This window comes from Elephas maximus, chromosome 1 (assembly GCF_024166365.1).
Source record: "Elephas maximus indicus isolate mEleMax1 chromosome 1, mEleMax1 primary haplotype, whole genome shotgun sequence".
NCBI lineage: Eukaryota > Metazoa > Chordata > Mammalia > Proboscidea > Elephantidae > Elephas > Elephas maximus.
Window position 1 is genome coordinate 201,477,410 of NC_064819.1, and position 27,382 is coordinate 201,504,791.

General features: G+C 37.4%; 1 protein-coding gene across 1 annotated transcript in view; it reads right to left on the reverse strand.

The window, feature by feature from the left end:
* Positions 1-10,928: 10,928 nt before the first annotated feature.
* STX7 (syntaxin 7) overlaps positions 10,929-27,382 on the reverse strand; it is a 39,421-nt gene continuing 22,967 nt past the window's right edge. The window contains exons 3-10 of the mRNA XM_049901267.1: positions 21,326-21,395; positions 18,820-18,913; positions 17,973-18,110; positions 17,503-17,555; positions 16,860-16,956; positions 15,549-15,621; positions 13,747-13,829; positions 10,929-11,114 (exon numbers count right to left, since the gene is read on the reverse strand). Coding sequence (XP_049757224.1) covers positions 11,016-11,114; positions 13,747-13,829; positions 15,549-15,621; positions 16,860-16,956; positions 17,503-17,555; positions 17,973-18,110; positions 18,820-18,913; positions 21,326-21,395 — 707 coding nt within the window. The 3' untranslated portion in view covers positions 10,929-11,015. The remainder of the gene's footprint in view (positions 11,115-13,746; positions 13,830-15,548; positions 15,622-16,859; positions 16,957-17,502; positions 17,556-17,972; positions 18,111-18,819; positions 18,914-21,325; positions 21,396-27,382) is intronic.

The window sequence follows — 27,382 nt, forward strand, 5'->3', positions numbered from 1 at the left end:
GCCAGGTAGTTGTCTTCCAAATTTCTTGCTGTAGATGAGTGAGAGCTTCCAGCATTGCATCCATTTGTTGAAACATCTCAATTGGTATTCCATCAATTCCTGGAGCCTTGTTTTTGCCAATACCTTCTGTCCTGCTTGGACTTCTTCCTTCAGTACCATTGGTTCCTGATCATATGTTACCTCCTGAAATCTTTGAACATTGACCAATTCTTTTTGGTACAGCAACTCTGTGTATTCCTTCTATCTTCTTTTGAGGCTTCCTGCATCATTTAATATTTTCCCTGTAGAATCCTTTAGTATTGCAGCTTGAGACTTGAATTTTTTCTTCAGTTCCTTCAGCTCAAGAAATGTTGAGCGTGTTCTTCCATTTTGGTTTTCTATGTCCAGGTCTTTGCACGTGTCATGTGTGGGGGCTTTTGCCCATAGAATCTCTCAATATTGCAACGGAAGGCTTGAATTTTTTCTTTGGTTCTTTCAGCTTGAAAAATGCTGACAGTGTTCTTCCTTTTTGGTTTTCTAAGTCTTTGTACATTTCATTACAAAACAGTAGTCTTTTCAAGCCGCCCATTGTAATCTTCTGTTCAGCTCTTTCACGTCATCATTTCTTTCATTCACTTTACCTACTCTATGTTCAGGAGCAAGTTTCAGAATCTCTTCTGACATCCATTTTGGTCTTTTCTTTGTTTCCTGTCTTTTTAATGAGCTTTTGTTTTCTTCATCTATGATGTCTCTGATGTCATTCCACTATTCATCTGGTCTTCAGTCATTAGTGTTCAATACATCAAATCTACGCTTCAGATGGTCTCTAAATTCAGGTGGGATATACTCAAGGTCATACTGTGGCTCTCGTAGACTTGTTTTAATTTTCTTCAGCATCAACTTGACCTTGTATATAAGCAATTGAAATGTGACAGCTGGACAATGAATAAGGAAGACTGAAGAACTGACACATTTGAATTATGGTTTTGATGAAGAATCCTGAATACACCATGGATTGCAAGAAGAACGAACAAATTTGTTTTGGAAGAAGTATAGCCAGCATGCTCCTTAGAAGCAAGAATGGTGAGACTTTGTCTCACATATTTTGGACGCATTTTCAGGAGGGACCAGTCCCTGGAGAAGGACCTTATGCTTGGTAAAGTAGAGGGTCAGTGAAAAAGAGGAAAACATTCAACAAGATGAGTTGACATAGTGGCTCCAACAATGAGCTCATGCCTAATAATGATTATGAGGATGGCACAGAACCAGGCAGTGTTTTGTTCTGTTGTACATAGGGTCGCTATGATGTGGAACTGGCTCAGCAGCACCTAACAACAACTAGCAATATGAGAAATTTATTGTCTGTTCTATGGTCAGCCCCTGGCCCTGTTCTAAGTGATATTGAGCTTCTCCATCGTCTCTTTCCACAGATGTAGTCAATTCGAGTCCTGTGTATTCCATCTGGCAAGGTCTATGTATATAGTTGCCATTTATGTTGTTCAAAAAAGGTATTTGCAATGAATAAGTCGCTGGTCTTGGAAAATTCTATCATACTATCTCCAGCATCATTTCTATCACCAAGACCATATTTTCCAACTATTGATCCTTCTTCTTTGTTTCCAAATTTTGAATTCCATCACCAGTAATTATCAAATGTATCTTGACTGCATGTTTCATCAATTTCGGACTGCAGAAGTTGGTAAAAATCTTCAATTTGTTCATCTTTGCCATTAGTGGTTGGTGTGTAGATTTGAATAATAGTCATATTAACTGGTCTCCTTTGTAGGTGTATGGATATTATCCTATCACTGACAGTGTTGTACTTCAGAACAGATCTTATTCCTTTTGATGATGAATGCAACAGTATTCCTCTTTAATCTGTCATTCCTGACATAGTAGACCATATGATTATCTATTTCAAAATGGGCAATGTCAGTCCATTTCAGCTCACTAACGCCTAGGATATCTATCTTCAAGTATTCCATTTCATTTTTGACAACTTCCAATTTTCCCAAATTCATACTTTATACATTCCATGCTCTGATTATTAATGGGTATTGAGTCACTATGAGTTGGAATCGACTTGACGGCAATCGGTTTACGGAAGCTGTTTCTTCTCCTTTTGAATCATGATACATCAGCAAGTGAAGTACTGAAAGCTTGACTCCACCAACATCATTAAGGTCAATGCTACTTTGAAGAGGCAGCTCTTCCCCAGTCGTATTTTGAGTGCCTTCCAACCTGAGGAAGCCCTGGTAGTGTAGTGGTTAAGAGCTACAGTGGCTAACCAAAAGGTCAGCAGTTCGAATCCACCAGGTGCTCCTTGGAAACCCTATTGGACAGTTCTACTGTGTCCTATAGGGTCGCAATGAGTCAGAATCAAGTTGACGGCAACGGGTTCGGTTTTGTTTTTTTCCAACCTGAGGGGTTCATCTTCTGGCACTATATTAGAAAATGTTCAGCTTCTATTCATAAAGTTTTAACTGGCCAATTTTTTCAAAAGTAAGCCTACAGTCCTTCTTCCTAGTCTGTTTTAATCCGGAAGCTCCACTTAGACCTGTCTAGCATGGGTGTCCCTGCTGGTATTTGAAATACTGGTGGCATACCTTCCAGCATCGCAGCAACACACAAGCCACCAGAGTATAACAAATTGACAGATGTGTGGTGGGTAATGACCTTACCACCTAGCAATTGCACTCCTGGGCATTTATCTCAGAGAAATGACTTATATTTACACAAAAACGCATACCAAATGTTTCCAGCAGAACTGGAAACCCAGATGTCCTTCAGCATGTTAATTAAATTATACCACATACATACCATAGAATGCTACTGAGCAATTAAAAAATGGACTATTGATACACTCGATACATGCAACAACCTGGATGAATCTCTAGAAAACTGCTGAATGAAAAAAGTCAATTCCAAAAGGTTGCATAGTACAAAATTCCATTTATATAGCATTCTTCGAGTGACAGAATTATAAAAATGGAGAACAGATATGCAGTTGTCAAAGGTTAAGGAGGGGGTGGGGTAGAAGCAAAGTCTAGAAAAAGTCAACATGAAGGTTTCTCGTAGTGATGGAAATATTCTGTATCCTGACTATCAATGTCAATATCCTGGCTGTGATATTGTCATATAGTTTTGTAAGATGTTACTATCAAAAACAGAAGAGTAGAGAGATCGGGAACTCTCTGTATTATTTCTTAACAACTGCACATGAATCTACAATTATCTCACAATAACAGGTGAATTGAAAAACATTTGCATTAAACATACTTTTTACACCTTTTAGAGAATGAGGTCTTTATTTTATATGCCCACGCCATTCTAAAGGACAGTGCTGTCTCCATTCCAGGTTTAAGAAAAGTTTAACATAGAAAAATTGTAAATTACTTCATAATTTGTTTGGTCATAGATACCAAAAAACACAAAGACATCAGGGTAGCCCTAATTTAGAACACGTGACATCCTAATGCATCTTAGAACTTAAAGATGTATCTCGAAGCTTATCTTACTAAATTTGGTATACACTCTACTGCAAAATAATAAATGTTAAAACAATGATAACATACAGGGAGATTAAAATATTAAATCTGACTGGAAAGAGGTGGAATGTGGGTAGGCACACTGCCAATACCTTGAAATGAACTTCAAATTCCTTTAGCACCTGGAGATGGGGAAAGAGAGATCTAAAATATAATATTCTCCACTTGTGATTTGGCTTTGTTTCCAGAATCATTATCAACGGAAGGATCAACCATAATCTGAAAGCACTTTATGATGAGGTTTTAGCTGTGTGAGTTACTGAAAAAGCAAAAGCTTACATCTTACTCTACTCTTGAGTTAAATGCACAGTTTCTAGAGATGTAAACTCGGTTCTTTTCATCCAGGTGTGACTTCAGTATTTCAGCTCCACCATGCAATACTTCACACAGAACTTCAGGGTGCAGTAGGCACTGCAGCTGGTACCAGTGCATCTTAGATGAGGCTAAAGAAGTGCATTTCTAAGCTTCCCATCAATGGTGATCGGTTTTGGAGTCAGCAACACTGTCTAACAGTACTTACGGTAAACACTTAAAAATTTGTACTTTGGGTTGGCCAAAGTGGGAATTAATTCCCTTTCAAGTTTATTTAAAGACTCAGTTGAGTTCTAGCAGACTCCCTCTAAAACAAGCAGGGTGTTGTGCAGGTAAGGACTGCACAGGAAATCTGGTTTTGCCGTCTACCACATACATTTTAAGCAGAAATGCCATCGCTGCACAAAACCTACAGGAATCCCACTCTGAGTAATTATGTGACCAACCTCTTAAAAACTTGCCAGAAGCAACAGTGTGCATAAAAAACCTATTTAGTGTGTCAGTTATTTAGTTTTATTTCTATATTTAAAATTAGGATTATTTGGGGAAAATAAGATATTACACAATTTTCACATTATCGAAATGATTACCAAAATAATGGATTACAATTGGCATACAGATTTAGTATTTAAATTATAAGAAGAGTTACCATGAGCCATTAACATGATTTTATTACTTTTTGATTAAAAAAAAACTTAGAGATTTGCCAAGGGACCAAAAAAAACCAAACCTGCTACCGTCAAGTTGACTCCAACTCATAGTGACCCTACAGGACAGAGTAGAACTGCCCCATAAGGTTTCCAGGGAGCGTCTGGTGGATTTGAACTGCCGACCTTTTCTGGTTAGCAAGTGTAGCTCTTAACCACTATGCCACCAGGATTTCCTGCCAAGGGACAGGGTAGGGTTAAATTACAAGCACTTTAGGGAACATTTTATCAGACACATATTTAATGCATTTGCTTTGAGCAAATTCTGATGAAATATATGTTCCAAATTCCCCTTAGCTCTTCTCCTTCCTTCCAGTGCTCTGCCCTCTAGTGGGAGCACTAATTCTGTAAATGTCCTGTAAATGCCAGTCTATCATCAGGACTTTGTAGCTCAGAATTTCAGCTGCTGCCAACAAAAGAACAGCTCCTTTTGGAACCATTACATCCAGATCACCATCAAATAGCTACTCTTTATAAAACTATCAGTTTTCTAGTAGTCTGTACTACTTTCATTTTGATAAAAGAAAATGAAATTCAATTACTTGGTGAAGTGAAAACAGGACAAGCAGGCCAGTACTTTAAGAGTGTTAGGAGCTAGGTGATCCAAAGGGTGATGAATCCATCCTCACGTTTCCATTCTTTCTTGCCTCCTTCTTTTAACACATCAAGTGCTTTTTTATGTCAGATGCCAAAATGTAAGCTCCCTGATGGCAGGGACCATATTCCTTCGGTCACTCTTCTACCTCTGTGCCCAGGCATGTAGTAGCCTGGCATGAAGCTGGCATAAAATAAATGGTGGCTTAATTAAGTTAACAATATTTATGGGAACGGAAGGTAGGGGAGGGGAGCGGAGGAGAGGGAAGGGGAAGGAGGAAGGAAGGAAGGGAACTATGCTAGGTGCTGGGGCCCCAGAGTCTTTGTATATATAGACCTTATTCTCAGAGTTTCCATTCTGGTTGAAAAAACTGCCTTGCTTACTGTTTCATGGAAACCCTGGTAGTTGAGTGCTATGCCTGCTAACCAAAAGGTCGGCAGTTCAAATCCACCAGGCGCTCCTTGGAAACTCTATGGAGTAGTTCTACTTTGTGCTATAGGGTCGCTATGAGTCAGAATCGACTGGACAGCAATGGGACTTACCGTTTCCAAGAAGAGCTTCTAAAATTTTTGTCAAAGAACTAACGAAAGAAAATTCTGTGAGGCTTTCTACTTCATGTAGTTTGTCCTCTCTATATATCCATGTTTCACCATTGTATGGACCGTCTGTTGTCACCTCAAAACCACTGACCATTTCTTTATAGTGTCCTCTGCATTGCAGGGAGACCAGAAACTACATTTCCCACAATCTCCTTTCCTTTCTGCTCCTCAATTAGAGTGGACCAATGAGAGACAATTGCATGAGATTTGGAAGGCAGAAAACGGGAGAGGTCACCCCTCCTCAGAGGCTGTTGCAGGCAGATGTGTGCACACGTAGCAGACATGGGCTCTGTAGCACCTTCTTCAGGATCTCTTGCAGATCATCTCATTTGGTGCTATAAACAGCTGAGGCAGCTGGTGACACCCTGCAAGACTCCCTGGCGTCAGTGCTGCTGGCTGACACAGCAGGAGATTCTTGGATGTGCCTGAGATTCACAGTGGTTTCTGGACCAGCTCATGAGAGCCACCCACTTCAATGCTGCAGACTGACCTCCTCTTACCCACCCTCCTGATGTTGGCATAAGCTTCCAGTGCCCCTTATTAAGGTCCTTTATGCTTACCGTATATAAGAGGTTTCTGTTTTTCTGACGGACCTCTGATAGAAATGTTAAAATATTTTCAATGACTTAGTATTATGGGGGGAAAAGTTTCCTATCTTGTTAACTTGGTGAAGGAGACTGCTTCACTGAGTCTAGCAAGCTGAAACGAAGATGGCTCTGCATGCTTAGCATTCATGCAATTAACTTATCTCCTGTGTCACAATGTTTTGAGGATACAAATTCCTAAATGCATGGGGGAAACTGTAAGTTATATCTTTATTGATTTATGAATGATATTAGGGTAGTTGTCAAGGAGAAATGTGGACTTTTCAAAGAAGTGGTACAGTGTAACACTTTCAGGCTACTACTGGTAGTGCGAACTTTGATAAGTGTATTTCCTTACTGAGGTGTCAAGTTGCTCAAATCTTATGGTAGATTGAAGAGGTCTAGGAAACCCTGGTGGTGTGGTGGTTAAGTGCTACGGTTACTAACCAAAAGGTCGGCAGTTGGAATCCACCAGGTGCTCCTTGGAAACCCTGTGGGGCAGTTCTACTCTGACCTATAGGCTTGCTGTGAGTTGGAGTCGACTCAACGGCAGTGGGTTTGATTTGGGATCCACAGGTCAGTTATTTATTTTTAACTGAATCATAAAAATACTCAACTACCCCCACCTCCCTCTCCAGGAAAGATGCCAGATAAGGTCCTTTATTCACCACTAGTGAGGTAATAGTTATCATATGTAAATGAACTGAAAATGTGATTCAGCTTGTTCTTGGTGCTGTTGAGTTGATTTTGACTTATAGTGACCCCACACGACAGTAGAACTGTCCCAGAAGGTTTTCTAGGCTGTAATATTTATGGGAACAGATCTCCAGGTCTTTCTCTTGTGGAGCTGCTTGGTGGGTTCAAACTGCCAACCTTTTGGTTAACAGCTGAGCGCTTAACTGTTGCACCACCAAGGCTCCTACCATTCAGCTCATAACTTCTCCCAATCAACTCTCTTCATCCCATTCTGAAACTTCATTTTATAGCAGCAACCTGCCCTGTGTAAGAAATACATTCAACTTTGCCTTTTAAAAATATACACTATATAATAATTAACTTTGTGGATCATTCTTTACTACTACAGTGGACAATGACTTTATTTTCTTTATGCAGGTTTTCTCTTTTATTACATTACTTTTTATACATGAAGAAACACACAGAAATTACATCAAATACAAAAACTATTTTGCACTTTCCTCACTAAATCACCAACGAACTTTGGAACAAGCCATCTTCAAAGTCGCTTCTTTTTCATTCTAATTTGTCTTAAAAGATTGGTATTCAAAACACTATTTTTTTTTTTGCACAAGCTTTTACCAAAAGCACTGAAAACACCGATCAGCTTCTCAAGACGCAGTGTTCTCAGTCAATGATGCAGACACCGCAGGGGCACCCGGTGTGCTCTGTGGGCCTGGCTCTGGGCGCTGCTGCATCCACGGTTTGCTGTCCTAGATTGAGCTCCACTTCTGCCTATGCCTATATTTTTTAAAAGGTGATTCCACACCTACTGTAAAGGGTTGAATTATATTGAAATGACGCTATTTATTCTTTTACTATCAATCATTTTGAAAAACCAAAATACTTTCATAATAATGGCCAAATGGAATCCCTGAGTGGTACAAATGGTTAACGTGCTCAGCTGCTAACTGAAATGTTCGAGGTTGGGGTCCACCCCAAAGCACCTCAGAAGAAAAGCCTGATCATCTGTTTCTAGAAAAATCAGCCATTGAAAACCCTATGGAGCACATTTCTCCACTGACACACATGGGGTCGCCATGAGCCGGAATCAACTTGAGGGCAACTGTTTTTATTTTTTACAATGGCCACACACTTCATGCCACATTGTCATTCAACTTAAGAGGCTAATCTTGGTCTGTGTCATTCAAGTATGTCTTCTGAGTATACTAAGACGAACAAAGTGTCACTTGATAAGAAAACTTCGGTTGGAGATTCAGTTTGACTCAAAACAGATTCAGACGTGTTGTCCGTCATGAAAACAACTCTAATTTTACTTTCCACATGGTAAGTTATCACCTTCCAAAGCAATTCTAAAAGGGACCTTAAGGAAAATTTTACGGAATTTTTTTTTGTCTACTACATTTTATACCAAAGAGCATTCTTTTTATGTTCTAAGTATTTTGTGTATATTTTCCCTTCAAAACTCATATGCCTGCTTCTTAAAAGAAGGGAAGTGCTGAAGTTCCTGTTTTTAATCACTGATCTTTGTCCTCAGTTAAAATAACTTCTAAATTACTATATTTTAAACAAAGGTGCCAAAATCATGTCGAATTTATTTTTTAGTGCTTTTGCTATTATTGGAGAACTCAATAAACACTTTATCAAGGACAACTGTGGCAAAAAATGGAACTGACATGCAGAAGCCATTGGGACTTTTTATATAGTTATAAAACATCAGTTTATACATGAAGCAGTGCACTTCTCTGTGGTCTTGCAAGAAAACATGTTCGAGGCAAGCCTGTGCTCATGGGCTTGCACCAACCTCAGAACAGGGAGTTGTTGTTGTTAGGTGCCGTCGAGTTGGCTCTGACTCACAAATCCTATGTACAACATAATGGAAACATTGCCTGGTCCTGCGCCATCCTCACAACCGTTGCTATGCTTGAGCCCATTGTTGCAGCCCCTGTATCAACCTATCTCGTCGAGGGTCTTCCTCTTTTTCACTGACCCTCTACCTTACCAAACCTAATAACCTTCTCCAGGGGCGGGGAGTATTTGTATGAATTCTCCCCTGGCATCACCCATCCTATTCACTGAAGCAATCTGATTCTCTGGTGATACAAAATCTTAGTTTCCAATCACTCACTAACAAAAAAGTTTTCTACAGTCTTACGGAAAAAAAATTAATTTTTGTTGACATTTCTACCAAACAGTTTCTACCCATTAGGGACAAAACCTTTTACAATCACAGAAACACAAAACTTTGAGTAAACTGGTGCTCCAGAAAGATGAGGGATGGCTGCCGTGTGGCTGCGTCTCCTGTGTTGAGATTTCAGGTAGCACAGCACCAGAAGTGTGGGGTGAGCATTGGTCCCACAGAATCAGAATCCTCATGAAATAGACTTACCCAGATACCTTTTATATCAGCTTTATTCTGGTTGCAAAGATACAATTTATTTAGCTACTTAACATGGTATTTGTTCCCATTTGAAGTCTCATAGCTTGTTGCCATGTAAAACATTGCCTTCACTATCAAACTGCTATACAAGAACATTATAAAATACAAATTATAAACTAAGATAATCTTCTTTACGGTATTCAGGTTAGTGCATTAAAACAACATTGATTAAAAAAGGCAAGTAAGTTAACTGGCAAAACATTCAATTCCTTTTCTAATGAAGAATGGTACAAAATGGTACACAAATTAAATGCTAAATTTTATGTGTTGGGTGCTCAAAAACAATATTCAGAGGAAAGTTACTTCCCCAAAGTAATTCTGACCCAAGGATACATATATAACCATAGTTCTATACAGCATTTTACCCGTTGCCATCGAGTCGATTCCGACTCATAGTGACCCTATAGGACAGAGTAGAACTGCCCCACAGAGTTTCCAAGGAGCGCCTGGTGGATTCAAACTGCCGACCTTTTGGTTAGCAGCCGTAGCTCTTATCCACTACGCCACCAGGGTTTCCTCTATACAGCATAAACCAAAAAAACCAAACCCAGTGCCGTTGAGTTGAATCTGACTCATACCGACCGTACAGGACAGAGTAGAACTGCCCCATAGAGTTTCCAAGGAGCGCCTGGTGGATTTGAACTGCTGGCCCTTTGGTGAGCAGCCGTAGCTCTTAACCACTATGCCACTAGGGTTTCCTCTATACAGCATAAAGGAAAGTAAACAATGACCTTCAAAGCCATAATGTATTTAAGATTTTTAGTGGAGTAACAAGTTGGAACCTTCAGAATCCAAACAAATACGTAATGATTTTTCATACTCTTCCTCCCAATTAAACATTTATAGTGACTACACTTTCCCTAGTAAACATCAGACTGAAAACGTGCCTATGTATAAACAATCTACCTTTAGTATTTTACCAAGCAATCTACGGCAAATACTTTATATACATTAGGAGTATGAGATATATTAGGTAATTATCCACTGATTTCATTCAAAATAAAAAAAGGTCTCAAGAGAAAACCAACAATAAAAGTTAAATATGTAATTTGTCCTGTTGTGAGCCAGAAGAAAACAACAGATATGCTAATTTTTTAAGGGTATTGAGAGTATTTTCTCTGCTGGCCCAAATCGAAATCAGATTTGAGATACTTAATTGAAGTGACACAAATCTGGGTGCACGTATTCACAGTGACAGAGAAATACATTCAGAGCACAAACACCTTTAGTCTACTAATTCTCAGCACTTAAGTCAGGGTAAATAAATTATAAAAGAAAGGTGGTATATACAATGTGGGCAAAAATCTAATAGTTATGAGATTGAGAAGCACAGAAGTTCTGCCAGCAGTGATGTTTAGAAAACCTTTCAGTATTAGAAAACGCCAGATTTAATCCAAAGGAGCCCCGAGCCCAAATAAAAATAACAAAGTTTGGGAACCATTCTTTACTTAATGGCTTTATAATTTAAAAAAAAAAAAAAAAAAAATCCACGATTGCAGGACTCTTCCTACATAATCTAGATAATGTAGCGCGATAGTGCATGCCTTTTGTAAGTTTAGCCTTTCTTAGTCACTCCCCATATGATGAGACCGATAATCACAACTCCAATGACAAGGACAGAAATGATGATGCACAGGGTTTTTCTGGATTTGCGCTGCAGATGCAAAAACAAAAACAAAGACATTTTTACAGATTTAGTAGAACATTCCCACAGCAACTGAAAATGACCTGGTTCGTTCCTAGAATAAAATCAATAGTAGTGTATTCCCCTCACATTTCTGGCTGTATGTTTACCTCTCAAAAATCTCTTCAATACATATGGCACTATTCTTTCAAAAAATATTCTTCTTGAATTAATGCTGTAATTGAGAGAGGAGTTTTTCAACATTTGATGGTAATTTCTCTGGAGATGTGGTTGGGTTTAAAAAAGATGCAGAAATAAAAGTTACTATCTGGTGCCACAGACTGAAGTTACCTTTACAGGAAAATAAGGAACAGCTTAAAAAGCTTATATAATTTTTAATTTAATAGTCTCAAAATGCTACTCTCAATAATTGAGTTCCCTGAAACTATCGGCAAGTGTAAATGTGGCAACTATCCCTAAAATAAATTTATCAGTTTCTAAAATCATTCCTGTTATTTAGTATTAATAGAAACAGAATTCAACATCTTAACATACAAATAAAACACAAAGAGCTAAAAATTATAATACTGTCATTGAAAATACAAAGGTTAACAATGTTGTTTCATTCTTCAATCCTGGTCCAGCTGTACATTTCCAAATTTCTTTAACGGCCTGTGTATCTCACAGCAGCATGCAGGAATTATTTTTCTTATGAAGTAGAAAAATTGGTAAATTTACTTTGTGTCAACTAGAATTACCATAGAATTTACCAAAAAAGGTATGTTTTGAAATCTGAAATGATCCTGACTCTATGTATTCATCTAGTTTTTCAACCAAATAATCCTCATGTATTAAATCAAACACAATTTCTCAAAAGTTTTAATATCATCATGCATAAATATTTTCCCAGACTCTGCCTGGTTACCACAGATACAGAGGTGATGTATCTTTATAAGCACTCACAGGTATTCCTCCACGGTATACGTGTGGCCTGGGGCACTCTCCCTAGTGTGGGGTAGTACGGTCTTCCAGTGCCGTAAGAGCACTGATCACCTTCTTGTATGCTCATGATTCATCCCAAGAATTCACAAGTGCCATATTTTGTAGATTCACAAGCTTAACAGCACGGTTTCCAAGTAGAATCATCAATTAGAAAGCTGTCTCTTTTTTCAGCACTTTTGTTGAATGCTCCTCTCCTCAGACCTGGAGGAGCTTGGGAAGCTGTGTTTTTTTCCCAGTATGGATATAGGCTCACTCTTACACAAGGAAGAGGAAAAGTAAACTTGGGAACACGTCTGCATTCCCCCAAATCCAAAACCAAAACAAAATAACATGTAAGCCTAGTCACTGATGAATCCCGCTAAACATTTAGTTTGACCAATTTTTTCACCAACAAATCCATGACCCTTGGCATTTATGGCTTACTATTTGTGTGAACATGTGTTTTCAACTATCCATGAGTGACACCTAAAGTCCATGGCATACTGTTACTAACTCCTCTGAGCTGCCTGTCTGAATTACATGCACGAAGCTGGCACACAGGAGTTGCTTAGTGACTAGGACTTGCTACAACTCAGCAATCTCTACATAGCTTTATTGTTTCCTAAATATCACTGCAATGATTTCTGCAGTACAAAAAAATGGCATTGCAATGAAAGGCAATTTCTAAGGTTAGTGAGACAAGCAAAAAGGAATTGAAAATATCTAAGAAGGTGACTGTATCATAGTTATTTTCTAAGAAGGTAACAAGGTCTGAGAAAATATTATTTATGAACAACAACCAAAACATGGAGTTTTAAAGGGAAATCAAATGCTATGGTGGTATTTAGGGATACTCAAAGAGCTTGGTCTTATCCTTGTTGAACATCAAAGGTCTACAAATTGTTTTATATATTAATAATTCAAGGTCCTAATATTTGTACAGTGCTTTATATACAATTTGGAGCCCTGGTAGTACAGTGGTTAAGAGCTCAGCTGCTAACCAAAAGGTCAGCAATTCTAATCCACCAGCCACTCCTTGGAAACCCTACAGGGCAGTTCTACTCTGCCCTATAGGGTCACTAGGAGTCAGAATCAACTGGACAGCAATGGGTTGGTTTTGGTTTTAGACATAATTTATATTTGACAGATACATACGGATTCCCTATATTAACCTGATCCACTTAAGAAATAAATTCATTCCTGGTAAAGTGTCTGCTGATTGCCGACAGAATACCTGACGGTCAGTGACAACCCAAGCTGATATAATTTCCATAGGATTTGATATAGATTTTTCTAGGACAAAGACCTTGCCTCTTTAGTCCAGAATGCAACTGACAGAAAAGAAAGTAAAGGCAAAAGGGAACAACAAGAAATGTAGGGAGAATACTATCAGAGAGATGACACCAGAGATCACCAGCCACTAGCAAAGCCTAGAGCCCTCTGCTGCTACCCTAGGACTCTGAACACTAAACTTCATAGCCCTGAGGGTCACAAGGCTGGTTCAAACCTAGGAATATATGAGTTAAAACCAGTTCTAAACCGACTGGCATATTTCTGACCTCTCTTTCTTGGGATTTTAAGTGTTATTTAATATCTCCAGTCACTTAAAGCTGATTCTATTTTATCAACAATAACGAAAATTACACACACACTTAAGAAAAGTGATTTCAGTGAACATTACCTGGTAATCTGCCGCCCTGGATAGCTGCTGGTTTGCTTGCTGAACGTGTACCTCTGCACTTTCCACATTGGCTTCTATGCTGTCTTTAGAATAAAACACATGAACACAACTCTCTGTTAGATATGCATTGATGCTTCAGGAATACAGCTGCATAAATCATTACATTTCATTCAAGGTAAGATGACTATGCCCAATATTCGAAGGTTAATATTAGTAGTATATCACAAAGTTGAATTTTTTTTCTCTTTAAGCTGGCTATACTTCTTCCCTATACTATTTCTCAAGTGGTTGAAGCATGACTTTGAAGCATTTTATTCATTCATTTCTAAGACACTCGGATTCGCTTGGTTTTCTCCTTTATATCACTGGCTATTCTTTGTCTTTTTTTGTTGGTTCTTCATCAGCTCTCTGAGCTCTAAATCAGAGGTCAGCAAACTTTTTCTGTGAAGAGCCAGATAATAAATATTTCAAGCTTTGCAGGCCCTAAGATCTCCCTCACAACTACTCAGCTCTGCCTTTGTAGTACAAAACCAGCCATAGACAGTACATACATGAACGGATACAGTTTGCTGACCTCACTCTAAATGGTTATTGAACTCAGGGTTAAGTCCTCAGAGCCCTTACCTTCTCTCTCTACACTTTCATCCGAGGGTGATCTCATTCAATCCCATGGCTTTAAATACCATCTATGTGCAAATGTTGTTGTTGTTAGTTGCCAGAGAGTCAATTTCAACTCACAGTGATCACATGTGACAGAGTAGAACTGCCCCATAGAGTTTTCTCGTCTATAATCTTTACGGGCTCAGATCACCAGGTCTTTTCTCCTGTGGAGCCGTTGGGTGGGTTTGAACTGCTAACCTTTTGGTTAACAGCCAAGCACTTAACTGTTACGCTGCCAGGGCTCCTTATGATGACTCCCATATTTATACCCCAGGCCAGACTTCTTCCCTGGACCTAGATTATCTCCAATCGATATTAGTGCTCAGTAAATATTTGTTGAGTGATTGAATGAATGGGTTTTTTAAATTTTACCTTGTGACGTCCTGGGGCTAGAGATGGGGTAAGAATGGTCACGTTATAGGTATATTAAACTAAAGGTGCAAGTATTTCAACTGAACTAAACTCGGAAAATATATTAAATGGATCTCTAAACACACACTGCTCCATGTTTCAAAATGGTAAAAATTATTAGGATCTTGATCAATGCTTATAATTATAATGTAAAACAATTACATTTAAAATTTAAAGAGAATCTTAGTTATTGCTTTTTTAGTTTTGTTTTAAAGAATTTTTTAAAGGAATTCCTATCAGCTAAGTAATACTGTTAAATTAATCTACCAATGAGCTATCAGAAGGAATGGTCAGGCAAATGGCTACCTAGTTCCTCCAATCTAAAAGACAAGATAGCGCACACAATTACAAGTAGTACAAGTTTCCCAGAAGTCACTGGGAAAGTGATGACAATCAAATTGGGATGTGACAGAAACCAGAGGCAGTGGAAATAAGCTAGAAGGACATTACAGGGCTCTTTCCATGGCCATAGTATCATTAAGTCTGGTGCTTATAAATGAAAGAAGCTGGTCATTTCAACTGGTAAGTGCCAAAAATGAGGTGTGTTTTAGATAAGGTCAAGGGTGATGCTCTGTTGTAGAGACTGTATTTCTGATTCTGGGGAGGGGTGGTAGGGGTGGGGGAGGACCAACAGAGGGTGAGGAAGCAGGGCCTCCACCCTGAGAAAGTTATCACAGGTAAACTGCATGTAGCTTGTTCCCAACTCACAAAATTAAATCAGTAGGGCTTACCTATCACATCTCCTTGTTCATGAATCATCATTCCCAAATCTTTAAATATTTCATTAATATCCATAATATCAGCCTAAGAGAAAAAAGAAAATAATAGCATTGTAATAAAAATTCAGCTTCTGCTCTACAAAAGGGGAAAATGAAAAAATTCTAAACCACCACTCACACATGTTAGCACAGATCTAGACTTGATCCATACGTTTTGGGAATATAGAAAAATAGTTTACTGTAAACAATCCTAAACAGGCCTTGAACAGGCATCGGTCCTTGAAAATAAGTCTATGACCTTAAAAATACCAGGAGAGACAGCAGAGGACCTATGATAGGGACAGGCAGAGATATATCCCTATCTATGACAGGACAGAGACAACTTTGTTTTATGCAACCTGGTAGTTTTATTTTATACAGTGCCTACTCACAAGAACATATTCTTATTGTGACTTAATTCTAGTAATAATTCACATATCAAGTTGACATTTTAAAAGAATAGGACATACAGATTTAAAGTCTCACATTAATAAATTTGAAAATGCAATGGAATGATGGATAAAGAAGTTATAAACTTACTTTTCTTCAATATATAGTAGCTATTATTTCACCTGATTAAAGAGTAAAACGGAAATGTTTTATCAAGGGTGGGTGGGGGCAATTTATACAATCCCCCTGTGTCTTGGTTTCCACATCTGTAAAACGGTGATGGTGATAAGTTAACTAATTCATAGAGTTTTTGTAAGGACAAAATGACATAATTAACAAACAGGATTTATCACACAGTACCTAGTAGATGGAAAGCACTCAATAAACTGTTGCTACTATTAGCTATTACTAGCCTACTTTCTATAAAACAGATAGCTTCCACAGGAATTAAGATTCAATAAGCCCTTTAGATCGCTTTCATGTCACAGACATAAAATAAAACAATTTTAAATCCCTCGTAAAAAGCCTTATTCATCCAGGTATGATGTGTATCGTGTGCCATGGGACACCATCCAGTCTCTCTGGACAGTCATTGATCTCTAGACTGATATTTTCTCAGTGCTAAGGTGACCTGAAGATGACTCAACAACAACAACAAAAATTGGGGTGGGGCGAGACGGTGAGGAATATGTGCTATCGTCTTAACACAAATACTAATGAGATTAGTATTTTTCTTCCTAAGCGAAATTATTCTAATTTATGTATTAGAAATGCTACCGCACTGACATATTTATTTAGTTTTCCTTTCTGGATCCCTCTTTCAGCATTATCTAAGGATCTTGAGGGAAAACTAATCACAGAGCATCAGCCCAACTCTACAAGCCTAAGGCTTACTTCGAGTTGCCTAATAGAAGACTCTCTCTCATGAAGCAGGCGGAGGTCATCCTCTGTAATTTCTTCATCCTGCACCTGCACTTGAGGTTGAGTTTGGCTAATAACAAAGAATAGGGAAAAAGGAAAGACTGGCATTAAAAACAATGGGACTTATCTCCTATCTAAGAAATACTAAGTGAAATATTTTGCTCTTCAAAATCAGAGAACCGTTCACTTAAAAAAAAAGTCGAAAAATATAACAGGAATACTAATCAAGTTTTATTTTTCATTCCACTGATAACAGATACTATTTTACTTTACATAAAGGTTTTAGGGCTATTATTTATTTATTGGAAGCTGCACTTGGCAACTGGATATTTCTTCTTGGTTGAATTAAATCTCATAAAAGGGAATCATCTATTTTAACTAATAATTAAGCCAATAAATATTTATTTGGACTTACTTTTCCAATATAGCAATAATATTGTATAATTATCTAAAACTTCTTAATAAGCACTCAAATTTATTATCTGTATTCAATTTATAAATAATTTAGGATAGATGTAATATTCATGAAAGTTCTATCTCTGTTCCAGGAAGTATTAATGTACCAACACATTTGAAAAAATTATCCTTTCATCTATATATGACTTGTGTTTTTTACCTTTCCCAGGATACAAGATTCCTTTCTTTTGAACTGTCCTCAGGAAAGCCACCCTGAAAAATTTAATAACAAGATGGATTGAGAAGGGGCAAAGAAAAGCAAGAATAATAACCAAAAAGCTCTTACATTTTCCCTTATAAAATTCTAAACTGATTTATGTTCGTCCCTGGTTGTACAGTGATTAAAGTGCTCAGCTGCTAGCCAAAAGGTCAGCGGTTTGAACCCACCAGCAACTCCGTTGGAGAAAGATGTGACAGTCTGCTTCTGTAAAGATTACAGCCTTGGAAACCTTGTGGGGCAGATCTACTCTGTTCTAAAGCGTTGCTAGGAGTCGGAATTGACTCAAAGGCAGTGTAGTTTTGATTATGTACGTATGTGTACACCTATATGGTGTGTATGTGTGTATACGTATTCTAAATACCCTTAGTGAATACCATGTTCATTTTTACAATGCATTTTTAAATACTTACAGATACTCTGGAACTGGCTCTTACTCGAGCAACAAACTCCTTCTCTCTCTCAGCAGCTTGCCTCTGAACCTTCTGAAAATTTGTCAGTGACGTTGTGAATTCAGCCACTAAGCGATCCTTCTGTATTTTTCTTTGACGCTAGAGAAAAAGGGGGAAAAAAACTACTAGAATCAAACTGTGAAGTTCTATGGGATTCACGAAAATAGTTTTCTCATTAGTGAGGGGTCGCCATGGGTTAGACTCAACTCAAAGGCAAACAACAACAACAGCTCTTTATTTAATACTGAATTTTCATTCACTCCTCAATAACAGAGCTTTGTGATTAACTCTCAATAATACTTCGACAATATGGTCAAATACTGCACATATTTAACCTGAGGCAAAAAGCACACAGTGCTAGATTTCTCACTTCCATGCTCCCAAAAACTGGGTCATGATTTTGAGGTTATTTTAAAGTAATTTTTCTTTAGGCAAATAAAGCCTTATATTCTCGCCTGAGTAATAACTTCCACCCCAAGGAAATAAATACGAGCACCTAGGACACCTCACACCTTGAGCGAGCGTGCGTGCTGCATGCAGTTGGTCCTGGAAGGCTGGGGAACAATTACTCAGGAAGCATTTTCCGAGCACTTAATTATGGGTCAGGGCAACTGCATGGAAATAATTTCTGCCTTATTGAGCCACAGGATACTACCTGAGCAATTAAATATAGTTTTGTGTTCTGCTAACTAATCTCAGGTAGATTTTTTTTTTCTTCTAATTTCCTTGCTGACAGTTCAAAGATCCTACAATACATCTGATTTCTTTCATATTCAGCACATTAACAAGGTGTCTTAAAGCTTGATACCTGTTCACTGGGGGTGGTGGGCAGAGATCCAAACTCTTTAATGTACTTATCTGTTTCTTTGGCAAGCTGGTTAGTGTACTGCTGCTTCTGCTGCCTAAAGTGAGAAAACACACATTACAGCCAAACAACTAGATATTTCTTTAAGCTACAGCTCTGCCACTTGTCTCAACCCTGATGAATAATTTTATAAAAATTGCTTTTTCATAGACTGACTAAATTTTCTCCATGAAAACACAATTTTCAGGTTCTATTCTCCGATACTACGCAATAGTACATGGAGGGATCTTTACTCATACAGGGTAGCAAAGTTTAGAGGAGTAAATATCAGCAGTCATTTAAAATTGTGGATGACTCCAGTTAGAAGAGAATTTAACCACAAGACTGCAGATGTCTGATCCATTACATGTGAAATTTCGGTGGTGGGGGAGTATTTTATCTGCGTCCTGCACCTGGGATTCACTAGTTGAGCAAGTAAAGAGAATTTGTTGCCTTAGACTTGGCCACTTTCCAGGTCTTAGGGTACACCTGGCCTCTCCTATTTCTCTACCTGGGCATTTCTACCCTGTAAAAAAACCAAACCCATTGCTGTCGAGTTGACTCCTATTCACAGCGACCCTATACGAGAGAGTAAAACTGCCCCACAGAAGTTTCCAAGGAGCACCTAGTGGATTCAAACTGCTGATTTTTTTGGTTAGCAGCCATAGTTCTTAACCACTATGCCACCAGGGTTTCCATAGGTACTTAGAAAATAAAAATATGGGAGGAGGTGAATAAGGGGACAAATGTACTATTAGCTAAATTTGCTCTGGAAAAGAAAAAACAAAAAAAACCCGCATTTCCTTGTAAAGAAAACAAAACACTTAATAAAAGAGGTAAATTACATATCTATGTAGCTTATAAAGCAAAAAGATCTCTAATTAAATAGCTTGGCACTAAAAAGAAAAAAAAAAGCTTGTATTAATGTGATGTCTTACAAATTACAACAGCAGCGTTCCTCGTATGTATATGTGAGATTTTTACCCGTTACATATATAATACACATAAAACCCCAAAACCAAACCCACTGCCACTGAGTCAACTGTGACTCATAGCGGCCCTATAAGACAGAGTAGAACTGCCCCATTTTGTTTCCAAAGCTGTAAATTTTTACAGAAGGATGTTGCCACATCCTCTTTCCATGGAGCGACTGGTAGGTTCAAATCACCCACCTTTCAGTTTGCAGCTGAGTGCTTTAACCACTGTGCCACCAGGGCTCTCCTATTTATATATATATAAATGTATAAAATCTCTCATTTTAAACACATATTGGTCACACTTAGGATCCTTTAAAGTAATGCAATACTACATAAGTATGTTTGAGTTTAGCTATCTGTATTTGAGTGGTAAGAAAGCATAACTTTAGTTATAATTTTTACCAAGTAGCCTATCTTTAAGTTGCTTCTTTAAATCTCTGGAAACAGTAATATAAGCAAAACTCTTTTAAAAACGACCTTAATGATCATAAGAATATATTCAGAATCCCTGGTATTAAGTCTACCAAAATACTGTAACCATTAGAATTATATACTCCCATTCCATTTTACTTTAATAAATGATGGCTTATTATTTTAGATTTGGGACATTTTTACCACCCTGACATCTATCCACTATAGAAACAGTACAATATAAACTCTTCAGATTGTACTTCATAATAAATATGAATTCCTATTACCTACGTTTTAATTTCTTCCTTTTTGCGGTTTTTCCTTCTATTGCTAATGGTGTCAGGAAATACCACTTAGTTCATATTACTTGAAATTTGTAGCAGTAACATCACTGAATTAAGATTTAAAATTCAGGTACTGATGCACTGGGTAAACCATCAAACCTGTAGGAGACGGATTTTCCTTGTGAACAAAACAGAAAGAGCTCTTTTGATCTCTCTCTCACTGTAAGTGTGTAAGGTACAGACAAGATGTGTGCAAACAGTTCATAGAATCTATAACACACCATAGACAAAGTACCATTGCTGTTCTTCTAACAGCATTTTAATTAACTGGAATGTGTATTAGATAACTTCATTCTAATAATTTTAACAGAGGCCAATGCTTTCTAAAATTTGAGGATGCAGATATCAGCTTTGGTGGGGTACAGTTCACGATGGGTAGATACTGGACCTAAACCAAATAAAAATTTGGTCATGGTCAGGACCGCTAGCTATGGGAAATAAATCACATAAACAGAGACACTTAGAGTACAATTTTTCAAAGGCTGTCAGAACTTGAAACAACCTATTAAAAAGTATAAGAAAGCCACCTGAAGAAGTTCCATTTGATGGAGTAAGTCAGATCTTTAAAACAAAGAAAAAGACTTGCCTACGCTGGACAGGGAAAAATCCTACAAAGAGGCAAACCTGGTTATAAATGTATTGCTATGGTAGCACTGTCTTCTCCAGTAAACGTAACAGTACACTCTGTCAAAGCAACACAACAGGTTTCTTTCCTTCTGTTTCTAATTAAATACTTACAGCTGTTGCCTCAATTCAGGTGAATCTTGAGGTGTTCCAAGTTGATTCAGAGTCCTTTGTATTTCCACAGCTATTATAATGGAAAATTAATGTATGATTACTTACAAATATTAGGGTAACAGAAATAACAGATTAGGAATTAAACCAAGCAATTAGGCAGTTAAAAAAAGATATAAAAACAGAGATTAATTATGAAGACATTAATTTTAAAAAACTAAATGGTCTATTTAAAATAATTAGTGACAGTAATGGATTAATTTTCAAGAGGAAACTATGGGGGGATGTTAACATGTGGAACTGCACTTATGATCCAAAATTAATATCTTCTGTCCTTTCTCATCAACAACAGCACACAGAATTTCACTTAACTCCGTTAGCATAAAAATTGTGAGGAAGACCACTGCAACAATTACATAAGGCATTGGCATATAAAATGAATGAATTATTAGCTAATAAACATGAAAGGAATAATGGGATTAGAAAAAAATAATTTTTTTTCAATTACCTATGTAATAATTGATTTAGGCAAGGATCATTCGGATATTCACACAACCTCAACACATATAGATAACATTAATTACAAAAGGAAAAAGATAACTTTATCATAGATAACTCTGTTGCTTAAAAACAGATGATCAAATTTAGCACCACCAGCGGGGCAAACTGGCATTATGAGGCTCCCCTCCCGGCACAAGGCAATGAGGAAATACAGGATGACCTCCGTATTTTCCTTGCCAAAACGTTTAACCTGAATCTAATCATGAGGAAGGAATCAGACTAATCTAGATTGCCGTCTGGTCTTTTCAAATACATCAGTGACTCAAAACGAAGGAAAAAAGAATAAAATAGTAGTAGTAAAAGAAGGCAAGGGAGCTCTTTGAAATTAAAGAACACTGAAGTACCCAAAACACTAAAACACTCCAAAAGCAACGTATAATCTCTGTCTGGATTCCGAAACAGAAAAAATGAAGAAGCTGTTAAGAAAATTGTGAGGACGCTTGGAGAAATGTGAATATGAAGAGAAAGATGTATTAAACAAAAATTGTAAAATTTCAGCAATCAGTGAACCTAGCTTATGAGTAAACAAAATATTAATCGTACTATACTTTTACTTTTCTGTAGGTTTAAAATATTTTAAATTAAAAGTTGAGGGTTCAAAATTTCACGCTAAACTCATAATCCAGAAAGTCTATGACCACTAAAGAAAGGCTTTTCAGAAAAAGAGGGGCCCTATAGTTTTATATAAGTGTGCACATAAATAAAACGTCAAGGGGAAACAAGTTAAAAAACCATCTCAAGGTAGAGAATTTCCCATTTCCAAGAACTGGAGAGAAATGATCCGACCCATTCATTCTTTTTATTTAAAATGAATGGCTTATTTAGGCAGCTTTAATGCTTTTAAATAGTCGTTTATTTATGGGATCACTGAAATGATAGCATTCCAAAACTCAGGATAATTTACGTTCCTTGAGGATGCTGTAATGAACACTGCCCTCAAGGTGAAGCTGAAAAATATAAATACTCGCAAGGAGTCCCAAAGCAACTGTCATCACTTAGCCAGTTTCAAAGGAACTTCGTTTTGCTCATATTTTGTGTGGACAGTAGGTTTTCTATTTGTAGGGTAGAGAATTTTTTGCCCGTTGTTTTTAACTTACGGCTGCTCGTAATCAGTTATATATTTCCCTTCCAACCTCAACAGATTTTCTTGAAACTACCTTATACAGGGTTAAGGCTTTTACAGTCAAAAAAAAAAGTCTGTTTATATGAGAAATGGTAGCGTGGGACTCTACAATAGAGACAGGCATTTATCTCATATTTTGCTTTTTTAAAAAGTCACATGAAGTGAGAAAAAACAGATTATTCAATAAATGACACTAGAAAAATGGACTAAACATTGGCGGGAAAACAGAACCTTACCTCACATCATATAACAAAATAAATTCACACTAAATTATTAACTTAAATATTTAAAATAGTAAACTGCTTTTAAAAAACTCAAAAAACAAACCCATTGCAGTCGAGTAGATTCTGACTCATACAATCTTAGAGTCAGTGATAAAAGATTATCTGAGTGTGATTAAAAAACTAAAAACCATGGAGAAAAATATTAACAAATTAGACTATATAAAAATTTTTTAAAAACATGGCAAATGTGTGTGTACATATGTGTGTACATGTGTTGTGTGTACGTGTGTGTGTATACGTGTGTATGTACATGAGAGAATATCTATAGCATATGATAAGCTGCAGGGTTAATATTTTCAATACCAAAAAAACTCATAAGTTGGTAATAAATATTTCTATTACAGCTATATATTATATTCTAATATAAATATTTCTAAAATTTCTACTGATAAAAAATAAACAAAGCATATAATCTTGAATTTTACAAAAGCCCAATAAACATATAAGAAATTCATCTTCACTGATAATCAACTTTTCACATGTCGGATTGGTAAATATTAAGAAAAATAGGTAAATGAGAATATAAATTATTATAATCAAAAGCCTAAAAACAAAAAAGACTACCAAACATATATAAAAAATGAAGGAGCACTATCTAGAATGCATGAAGATATAAAATAATTGAGGAAAGGTCAGACAATCCAATAGAAAAGCCCAGGAACAGCGACAGGATCTTTAATAACATTTATTGAATAGATGAACAGCAAAAACAGATAGAAAATTACGAAGCCATGAAAAGAATGAAGTAGAACTGCTTCTGATAGGCTCAGTGGGAACCTAAATCTGCCCTGTGGTTATCTCCCAAGTTTCTGAACAGATATACTCAGCAGCCCCAGTCCGATAACTGGAAGTCCCTGAAAGCTCCACACTCTAACAGTAAACCAAGAGCAATGCCTATTCTCGGGGGAAATGCTCAGAAATCTTGCCAAAAGACTTGAAAGAGGTTTTCCTTTCAAGGTGATGCCTCTTCTATCCACATTTCACTGTCCTGTCTGGAGGATGCAGAAGGCAATGTTTATGGTGGCTAGCAGAAGCTAGTTTATATAACCATATAAACCATACAGCTATGTTTATATAACCATAAATAGTTCCCTGAAGAAAAAGTCACCTAATACATGAAAAAAAAAAGAGAGGGTTAAATTAAGATTCACCTCTATAAAAATGAACAGATTATTTTTTACATTCTATACAATTTGGGACCATTGTGACCTTCACTTCAAGAGCAGTTACTTTAAAATGGAAGAGTATATTACATTTTTCCTAACGGTGAGAGAACACTATTTCCTACACATCCAAAAAGGGTATACTCTTATTTCCCCAGAAACAAAGCAGTCCCCTTTCTCTTCACCACCTTGAGTACAAGGCCCATTCTTGTCACAGGGATCTAATGCCATCTAGTGGAGTAACAAAAAACGCTTTATGGCAAAGAATATTTTTGTCATAAAACTGTAGGCAGAATTTTGTATCACGGCTATATAACGTTGCAAGCTGTTGCAGTTCACTGGGGAACAGGGAAGCTCTTGAGGGTGAAGACCAGGGAGAGTGGATGGGCTATGGGACACCCCAGGCTAGCCCTAAAATGCACACAAGAGAGCCTTTAAGTAAGTGTCCCCATATAACTGAGAAGAGAGCACAATTATCTTCTCATTTAGTACAAAACATCTCTGTTGCCCAACTCCAAACAACTCAGAGTTGTAATAGTCAATCATAGAAAAAATACTCGTTAGTAAAACCCCTGGACAGGTGATTTTGAGATTTCCCTTCAGCATCACAATGAGGAAGTACAGTTTAATGATGACCAGCAAACTGCTAGGAGCCAGATGGTCTGATTTAGAAACCAGACCTCACTTCTTCCTGGCTGCTGACCTTAGGCAATTCACCTATCTCTCCACGTTATAACTGCCTCAACAATGAAATGGAGAGAAAACCACCTATTTCTCAGTTATCATGAAAACTGAGAAAAATATACATAAGTACCGTATGCTGAAAATACTAAGAGCTTAATAAATGAAAGCTAACAACATGAAATAGTTTATGGTTTTCTCCTGAGAGTTAGAAATGAACAGTTAAGAATATCCTTATCAACATATCTTAATGATCTCATATGAACCATACTTTAGGAAGATACTAAAACTTAATAACCTCTGATAGGGTTATGAAAATTTCAGTGATAATAATATCAATTGATACAAGACAGCTACATTCCATAATCAGGAGCAAAGAGTCAGTCACTATCTGACAGTGACAAGTATCTAGCAACAACATGCAAGTGATATAATTCAAACAAGTGAGATAACTGAAACAGAACTAGAAAAAAAAATCTAAATACTAGAAGAAACAAACTCCCTTTTAGTCTCAAATATGTCCTCATATATCCAACCCTCCACCTGTTTTAAGGGGTGATTTGGAGTATTAAATGAGATGACATACAAAAACGTTTTGGAAATGGCACAGGTCTCTGTAAGAACACAAGCTGCTATTATGAGTAAGTTTACTAAAATTAGCATTAGAATCCAAGTTCATTACAGAGTACAAGGTGCATAGAAAATATCTGTAACAGACAGTCGAAAATAAGCAAAATATCAATATAAAAAGGTTTTAAGAAAAGCCAAGTGAATTTGTTCATCTATCTCATATAACAAGAAAAACTACTATAATTCTGGACAGCACATAAACCAAAACCAACCCCGTTACTGTTGAGTCGATTCCGACTCATAGCGACCATATAGGACAGAGTAGAACTGCCCCATAGGGTTTCCAAGGAGTGGCTGGTGGATTTGAACTGTCGATCTTTTAGTCAGCAGCCAAACGATTAACCACTGTGCCACTAGGGCTCCTTTGGAAAGCACAAAATAGTGGCAAAAACTTCCTAAACAATCTGAAAGACAGCTCCTAATTGTGGTTTTTTTTCTAATGTGCTTTCTATCTCATGCTCTGTCTTGTGACTCGAATAGTGAGCTTATCATTTTTACGGCTAAAAGAACAGAAACACACTGTGGAAAGTGGGAGAGATGGAGAAGGGTCTTCCAAAGAATGACTCTTGAGCTGACCTGGAGTTGAGTCTACTGTTTTACTGTGCTCTTCTTCCCAGCACTAGACTATCTAGAAGCATATCCTGCTTCTGCAGAAGCAATCTCAAATTTAGAACAAATACATTCACTCAAATTTCTCACTGGTTTTCTTGCCAGATATGTCAAAAATAGAAAGCAGCACAGGTTAACAAAGTGGGAATTTATAGCATTTTAAAGCTATTGTAGATTAATAATGGGTTACGTCTAAAGGCACAGTTCTTAAAATAAATTGACAATGGCAACCAAAACATTAGACAGGAACTTTAGGGGGCAGTGAGTTTATGTTATGGGGGAGGAACAACTTAGAAAAGGAGGGTGAAATTGGTTGCACAACTTGAAGAATGTAATCAATGTCACTAAATTGCATGTATAGAAACTGTTAAGTTGGTGCATGTTTTGCTACGTATACTCTCTATAACAACAGGAAAATAAATAAATAAAGGGCAAAACAAGGCACTTGAAAGATGTATGCAAACAATACTTTGGATTTCTAGATGGCCAGAACACTGCAAGCCCTCTCACTCCTGGCAAAGATATTTCGGTCCTGACATTTTATCACAAGGACCTTCTCAGTTTGCCTACTCTGAGGTAGTCTAGAAACAAGGGCTCAGAGGAGGACTTGGCCCCTTGAGAATGGGATTTCTGTCAGCAGCAAACACAGGCAAGGACTTCACAAGGCGTGAAGCCCTGCTCCCTCTAGTTCTGCTATCTTGGCAACCTTGGCCATTTCCTTAGGAACCTTCCTTCCTGTCATCTGTTAGATGCCCCCATAATTCTCCTTCTGTTCCAAAAGCACTTGAGTATTAGCCCATGGCATGAGGTTCACCACCATTTTACACGACCAAAAACCCCAAAAGCTCACTGCTGTCAAGTCAATTCCAACTCAGTGATTCTCAAACCTTAACCTCAATCAGTCCTGATTTCTGATCAGCTCTAACTGGCAAGACATCACTACTTAAAATGTTCTTAAAACACTGAAAATGGACTTCTGCTTCCTATGGGAACATGGCAGACGCTTGTT